General features: G+C 39.7%; 1 protein-coding gene across 1 annotated transcript; it reads left to right on the forward strand.

The window, feature by feature from the left end:
- Positions 1-332: 332 nt before the first annotated feature.
- Positions 333-3,699, forward strand: PCDHB5 (protocadherin beta 5). The gene has a single exon (XM_067732007.1). It carries the CDS (start codon positions 1,005-1,007, stop codon positions 3,393-3,395), a length of 2,391 nt encoding a protein of 796 aa, XP_067588108.1. The 5' UTR covers positions 333-1,004; the 3' UTR covers positions 3,396-3,699.
- The last annotated feature ends 4,881 nt before the right edge of the window (positions 3,700-8,580 follow it).

Below are 8,580 nucleotides of genomic sequence, written 5' to 3' on the forward strand. Positions count from 1 at the left end.
AGACAAACATAACACTCTATAACTCCATTTGTATAAAAGTTCAAATGCTCTATGATAATAGAAATCAGGAGATTTCTATTATCATAGAAATCATAGTTATATCTATTTCTATGTTATATCTATATATATATCTCTATATATATATCTCTATATATCTCTCTCTATATATATATTTCTATGTTATATCTATATCTATTATCATAGAAATCATAGTTATATTTCTATAACTCCATTTGTATAAAGTTCAAATGCTCTATGATAATAGAAATCAGGAGAGTGCTTACCTTTGGGGGGAGGGGGCAATGAGAGGAGGGGGCTTCTAGGGTTTTTGTAACATTTTAATTTTAATTTAGGTTTTGCTTATGAGTGTGTTTACTTCCTGAAAATTTTTTGAGTTGTACACTCATGATTTATGCCCTTTTCTAATATGTAATATTTTAAAATAAAAATAACTTTAATAGTGTAAACTTTTGTAAACATCCATTATTGCTTATTTCGTGAATATAATCAAATAAGAATCACACAAAAGAAAGTTTCTTCAAGTACTCAAAAGATATTTTATGAGGAATACTAGTGTTTTAGTTTGTTCTGAATAGTATTCTTTCGCTGGAAGTTAACTTAGCACATGTTTATTTAGAACTTACAATAACTGAGAAGTGGAGATACAACTGGGAACACTTCTGTGACTTTCTAACTTGGAAAGAGACGGCAAATACTATATGCAATAGTAAATAAGGACGCCTGGTGGTGCTGCAGGCTAGGAGTAGGAATGAATGGCTCTGTGGATACCCGGGAAGCCATTAAGCTGGGAATCAGAACTCTGAATGCTTTCTAAAAGAAGGAAGCATTTTACATAAGATCTAGAGGCAGAGATCTCCAGAGAAGGGCATCGTTCTACTGCAGGTCAGTCAGAAAGATCTAATTCGAGTTTATTTAACCAAATCATCTGGGTTGATTGCATACGGAATTGAAGAAACTGCAAGTTCTTGAACCGGGTCTGAACAATGGAGACTGCACCAGCAAAAACGCTACAGAAAAGGCAAGTTATCTTTCTTGCTATATTATTGCTTTTGTGGGAGGCTGGCTCTGAAGCAGTTAGGTATTCCATGCCAGAAGAAACTGAAAGTGGGTCTTTTGTGGCCACCCTGGCAAAAGACCTGGGGCTCAGGGTGGGGGAACTGGCCACTCGGGGCGCGCGAATCCATTACAAAGGAAATAAACAGCTCTTGCAGCTGGATGTAACGACCGGGAATTTGCTTCTATATGAAAAACTAGACCGGGAGGTGCTGTGTGGGGCGACAGATCCCTGCATACTGCATTTCCAACTATTACTGGAAAACCCGGTGCAGTTTTTTCAAGCTGATCTGCAGCTCACAGATATAAATGACCATTCCCCAGAGTTCCTCGAGAGGGAAATGCTCCTAAAAATCCCAGAAAACGTCCAGACAGGGACTGTGTTTCCTTTGAAAATAGCTCAGGACTCTGACATAGGTAGCAACACTATTCAGAATTACACAATCAGCCCCAACTCCCATTTTCATGTTGTCACTCATAATCGCGGAGATGGCAGAAAATACCCAGAGCTGGTGCTGGACAAACCGCTGGATCGGGAGGAAGGGCCTGAGCTCATTTTAACCCTCACGGCGCTGGATAGTGGGGCTCCGCCCAGGTCCGGGACCACTGCAGTCCGCATTGAAGTCGTGGACATCAATGACAACGCCCCTGAGTTTTTACAGTCGGTCTATGAGGTACAGATTCCGGAGAACAGCCCCCTAAACTCCTTAGTTGTCGCTGTCTCCGCCCGAGATTTAGATGCAGGAACGAATGGGAATGTAGCCTACGCTCTATTCCAAGGTGATGAAGCTACTCAACCATTTGTAATAGACGAAATAACAGGAGAAATTCGTCTGAAAAGGGCATTGGATTTCGAGGCAACTCGATATTATAACGTGGAGATTGCAGCCACAGATGGCGGGGGCCTTTCAGGAAAATGCACTGTAGTTATAGAGGTGGTGGATGTGAACGACAACGTCCCCGAACTGACCATGTCGACGCTCACCAGCTCTACCCCAGAAAACTCCCCAGAGACTGTGGTGGCCGTTTTCAGTGTTTCTGATCCAGATTCCGGGGACAACGGTAGGATGGTTTGCTCCATCCAGAATGATCTCCCCTTTCTTTTGAAACCCACATTCAAAAACTTTTACACCCTAGTGACAGAGAGGCCACTGGACAGAGAGAGCAGAGCGGAATACAACGTCACCATCACCGTCACAGATATGGGGACACCGAGACTGAAAACCCAGCACAACATAACCGTGCTGGTGTCCGACGTCAACGACAACGCCCCCGCCTTCACCCAGACCTCCTACACCCTGTCCGTCCGCGAGAACAACAGCCCCGCTCTGCACATCGGCAGCGTCCGCGCCACAGACAGAGACGCGGGCGCCAACGCCCAGGTCACCTACTCGCTGCTGCCGCCCCTCGACGCGCACGTGCCCCTGGCCTCCCTGGTGTCCATCAACCCGGACAACGGCCACCTGTTCGCCCTGAGGTCCCTGGACTACGAGGCCCTGCGGGCGTTCGAGTTCCGCGTGGGCGCCGCCGACCACGGCTCGCCCGCGCTCAGCAGCCAGGCGCTGGTGCGCGTGCTCGTGGCGGACGACAACGACAACGCGCCCTTCGTGCTGTACCCGCTGCAGAACGCCTCGGCGCCCTGCACCGAGCTGGTGCCCAGGGCGGCCGAGGCGGGCTACCTGGTGACCAAGGTGGTGGCGGTGGACGGCGACTCGGGCCAGAACGCCTGGCTGTCGTACCAGCTGCTCAAGGCCACGGAGCCCGGGCTGTTCGGCGTGTGGGCGCACAACGGCGAGGTGCGCACGGCCCGGCTGCTGAGCGAGCGCGACGCGGCCAAGCACAGGCTGCTGGTGCTGGTCAAGGACAACGGCGAGCCGCCGCTCTCGGCCAGCGTCACGCTGCACGTGCTGCTGGTGGACGGCTTCTCGCAGCCCTACCTGCCGGCCCCTGAAGCGGAAGCGGCGGACGCGGTCCCGGCCGCCCCGCTCACCGTCTACTTAGTGGTCGCCTTGGCGTCGGTGTCGTCGCTCTTCGTCTTCTCGGTGCTGGTGTTCGTCGCGGTGCGGCTGTGTTGGAGGGGCAGGGCGGCCTCGGTGGGTCGCTGCTCGGTGCCCGAGGGCCACTTTCCGGGCCACCTGGTGGACGTCAGCGGCACGGGGACCCTGTCCCAGAGCTACCAGTACGAGGTGTGTCTGACGGGAGGCTCCGGGTTAAATGAGTTCAAATTCTTGAAGCCGATTCTCCCCAACCTCCCGACCCAGGGCGCTGGTGAAGAAATAGAGGAAAACGCCAACTTCAGGAATAGCTCTGGATTCAGTTAGGGATCTCATCATGATGCAAGGTATTTGTCATTTATCTCTAATTTCCCCAGATACCGAATTTGAGGGCGTCATGGAGAAAAATTCCATCTTCCGATATAGCCTTGATTTCCTTTTTGTAATGAATTAGTCCAGTTAACTTTCCCTTGTCCAATTTTTGAAAACTAAATTCTGTTGTCATTGCATTTATTTATAGTGTGCCATTCCAAATCCTTGCATGCTGTTGATTTTCCTGAAATTTTTGCTCCTTCCGTTGGTACTTGTTGCAATGAACTGTCTTAATAAAATATTGTTTTCTCTATATTCATTCTGTTTCATCACGCTCTAAGTTATTTGATGCTAAATAGCAAAAATTTAAAATGTTTAAATATTCATTTTGTTTGCAAAGGAATACATTCATATAACAAATATAATACGTGAGAAAGCATGATGAAAACCAACACTTCTATTTACACTTCTTTCCTAGCTCTCATCCTACTGGCAAATAATTCTTTAAATGAATATTTTATTTCAATTATAACATACATACAGAAAAGTGAAAAATCCTTAACACAGCTCACTGTATTTTCAGAAAGTGAACATACTTGGTATCAGCATCTTGAAGAAACGAAACATTATTAGCATCCCAGGTGCCACACAAATTACCCCTTAAAATCACTACCAGCTCAAGTATAACAAATATCTCAACTTCCAATACTATAGTTCAGTTTTGCCTGTTTTGAATTTATATAAATGGAATAGTAGAGTGTGAACTGTTTTGCATCTGGCTTCTCAACAATATGTTTATGACATTTATCCGTGATACTGCTTTTAATTTTAGTTCTTCATTCTTGTTGCTGTATAGTATTCCACTGTATGAATATGTCACAATTTATAACCCATCTTACTGTATGTGGATATTGGGGTTGGTGCAACGTTTGGCTGTTTGAATAATGCTGCTATAAACATTCTCTTACATGTCCTTCAACAAACATGTATATGCATTTCTGTTGGGTATATACCTAAGGGTGGAATTACTACTCATTTAGTTAAGTGCATGTCCACTTTTAGTAGATATTTCCAAATCGTTTTCCAAAGTGGTTGTCCCAGTTTACATTGCTTTCAGCAGTGTCTGGATATACCAGTTCCTCAGCATTCCTGCCAACACCTGGTATTATCTGTTTTTCATTTTATCCCTTTGGAAAGCACTTTTAAACCTTCATTTTCTAACTTTTTAAACACTTTCTTATCACTAAAGAATATGTTTGTAACTTTTTCGTAAACTTTAAACAATTAATTTCATGCTATTGTTGTTTGGTATGTGGTACTTAAAATTTCTCTCATACATCCTTCACATATAGCTGTCTCACTATTTTCTGTTACTTCTCTGCTCAAACTGAAAGCTCCATTTATTGTTCCACTAACAATAGTTTCTTTTGATTTTCTTGGATGAAAGAAACTAATAGAATTCTTATTTTTCTTGTTACTTGTTTTTCCCTTATACTTTCAAACCTCTCAAAAATGCGCTTTTACTTTTATATAGTTAGGGTTAATGACCCATTCTACAACTGTAGCTAAGAATTCCTTGTTTGTCTATAGATGTTTTAAAACCTGAAAAGCAATGTTAAAATTTTACTTTTAATGACCATATAAATTATGAATGCCCTGCAGGTAAAGATCACCAGGAACACATTATATCAGAACATTATAGTCAGTAAAGGTGGGTTTACTGACTTATAATGAGGGAGACTGCACACCATGGGGAACCATGGGTCAACTAAGTAGCAGTGCCCTACAAAGGAGTTAGAGGATTTGGGCTTATGTTAGGTGATTGTGGTAGGGTTCAAGAAAGTCTCCTTCTTTCCTTCTTCTTCTTTTTTTTTTAATTCCTTCTCTTTGCTACAGTATATCCTCTAGTGGCTTCTTAAGAGAGAGTGCACAAAAATAAACTTTCTCTGTCTCTGCATATCTGAAAATGCATTTAGTTTTCACTTCCACTTCATAAATGTCTTACATGTTACTTATGTCATTCAATGTTTTATACATTCTAACGATTCGTGCCTTTTCATATCTGGGATTTTTTCATCTCTAGTATTATTTCCTTAATAATTGTATTCCTAACTTTAGCTTGTTATGTTTGTCTGAGACTTGTACTTGTTGGATATTAAACATGTTAAATTGTTTCTCTATCTTTCTTATATTTCTCTTTTACATCTTTGGTTTTTCCTCTATATCCTAACTTAGAGTTAGTCCCTCATTTTATTTTGAGTATTTTTATTGATTTTTTTTTTGAATTTTTAATTTTAGTGGCATATTTAAATCCCGAAGAGTTTTCTTATTATCTGATTGTGTCTTTTCCATAGTAGCACTTGGGATTTTCAAAGTTCACTTTATTTCCTGAATGATCTGTTTCCTGGAGGTTGCATTTCTCTTTTTGTGTTTCTGTGTCATTTGTGGTTTTCATATGTCTGGTGATAGATTATCTGTTCATATGTAAGAAAAAGAAACTGAGTAGCTGGTGTGTAGCAATTGCTGTTTTCTCTGCTTTGTTTTTATTCAAGATTTTTTTTGATGTGGACCATTTTTAAGTTCTTTATTGAATTTGTTACAGTATTGCTTCTGTTTTATGTTTTGGTTTCTCGGCTGTGAGGCATGTGGGTTCTTAGCTCCCTGACCAGGGATCAAACCTGCATCCCCTGCATTGGAAGGTGAAGTGTTAACCACTGGACTACCAGGGAAGTCCCAAGTCTTCTCTGCTTTTGTGTGATAAGGTGGTCTGCACCCAAGTTTCTGTCCTGAGTGGAAATTTTGACATGGTGCTCCATGTGAGGTAGTGCAGAGCCAGGTTTATAAAATATCAGACTTTACTTTAAGGGGCATTGTGATGAATGGGCAAAGAACTCTTTTCAGGATGTGGCCCGGCAAGTGTCAGGAATAAATATCCTAGTGTTCTCCAAAAAATTTTCTTTTATTTCTTTAGAAATGAGCCTTAATGTTTTTGAAGGAAGGTTTGGAGGGAAACTAATAATTATTAAAATTATATGTTACATACAATGTATTATTATTATTACTATTATACAATTTCTATGCACCTTACTGTTTTCTAAATTCTTTACACATATCTCATTTAATCCTCAAAATAATGGTACAATTGGTATGCCAATTTTAGAGATGAACAAACTGGACATACAGAATTAAAGTAACTTGCCCAAGGCTACCTAGCTAGTAAGTGGTGGAATCAGGATTTGAGTCCAGGCAGCCTGACCCTAAAGACATTACTTTTTTGTTTTTATTTTTTTCTATTTTGAAATCTATTAAACATTCCAAAAAGTGTATACAATGTATATGTGCAGTTTAAAATAAAAATAATAAAATGTTCATCACCCAGCTTAAGAATTAGAACAATACCAAGACCTTGGAAATCCCTGTGTGCCTCCATGATAACATCTTCCACCCTCATTATAATCAACCACTATCCTGAATTTTTAATTAATTACTTGTTATTCTTTGTAATTATATCAGATATACATATATAGCTAAATAATACATTGTTTGATTTTTGTCTGTCTTTGAAATTTATATAAATGGATTCATGTAGTATGGATCATCTGTGGGCTTGCTTTTTTCAATCATTATGGTATTGAATTCATCCATGTTAATGCAGTTCATTCATTTACATCACTCTACAGTATTCTACTATATAAATACACCTTCACCTTTAAATTCATTTTAATGTTGATTGACTTTTGGGTTGCTCCAAGAGTTTTGTTACCATAATAATACCGCTATAAGCATTCTTGAATACATCTCCTCATGCACTTGAGCAAGAGTTCCTTTTGGGTACAGGCACATCTAGGAAGGTACTACCTGGGTCATAACAACAACTAGAAAGATATCGAAGTGAGTAAAATAGACTATTAAAAGATGCCAACACCAAGATGAAAGAGATGTTGGAAATATCTGAGAATGATTTTTAAGTGGACTGAAAAATGCCTCAATGAGCAATTATAAACATGCTTGAAACAAAAGAAAAAATATTCTCAGAAAAGAAATGTAAAGTGGCAGCAAGGAAATAAAGAAATATAAAGGAATACCAATGGAATTTTTACAAATTAAAAATACAATCATTGAAATGAGAAACAGCGGATGAGCTCAACAACAGGAAGACAAAGAGTCAGGGAACTGGAAGATAGAACAATAGCAATTATGTACCCAATTTGAGCAAAAGAGAGAAAACAGAGTGTAAAAACTAACAGAGCCTCAGGGACCTGTTGGACAATACCAAGAGATCTAATATTTGTGTCACTGGAATTCCAGAAGGAGAGGAGAAGACTTTCCAAATGTGGCAAAAGATAGAGACCCAGAGATTCAAGAAGTCAAACAAATCCAAAGCAAGATAAACAAACAAATAAAAAATTTATACCAAAAGACACAGTCAAATTTCTGAAAACTAAAAAGAAGGAAAAGATCTTAAAAGCAGCAAGAAAGAAATGACACATTACCCATAGGGCAATAACTATCTGAATGAGAGTAGATTTCTCATCAGAAACCATGGATGTCAGAAGAAAATAGTGTATTTTCCAAGTGGTGAAAGAAAAGAAAAATTAACCCAGAATTCTATGTCCAGTGAAAATATCCTCCTGGAAGAAATTGGTTGCCAGTAGGCTTACCCTAAAAAAAAAAAAAAAAAAAAAAAGGCTAAAGGGAGTTCTCCAAACAGAAAGGAATCAATAAAAAAAGGAATCTTGGAACATCAGGACAGAAGGAAGAACACAGTAAACAAAAATATGGGTAAACACAATAGACTTTCCTTCTCCTTTTTAGAATTTAGTTTTCTAAATTATGTTTCACGGTTGAATCCAAAATTATAATACTGTCTGATATAGTTCAAAATGTATGTAGAGGAAATATTTAAGACAATTATAAATGGGGGAGAGTAAAGGGAGGAAGGTTTTCAACCCTTCTCTTGAACTGGTAAAATGACAACCAGTAAACTGTGATAAGTTATGTGTGGGCCAACCACTATAAAAGCTATACAAAGTGATACACTAAAACCCACTATAGAGAAATCAAAGTAGAATTCTAAAAAACATTCTAATAACCCACAAGAAGACAGGAAAAAGAAAATGGAGAAAGAAAAGATAGACAAATAAAAAATAAAATGGCAGACTTAAGCTTTAACGTATCAGTAATTATATTAAATGTAAGT

This window comes from Pseudorca crassidens, chromosome 3, assembly GCF_039906515.1.
Source record: "Pseudorca crassidens isolate mPseCra1 chromosome 3, mPseCra1.hap1, whole genome shotgun sequence".
Taxonomy (NCBI): Eukaryota; Metazoa; Chordata; class Mammalia; order Artiodactyla; family Delphinidae; genus Pseudorca; species Pseudorca crassidens.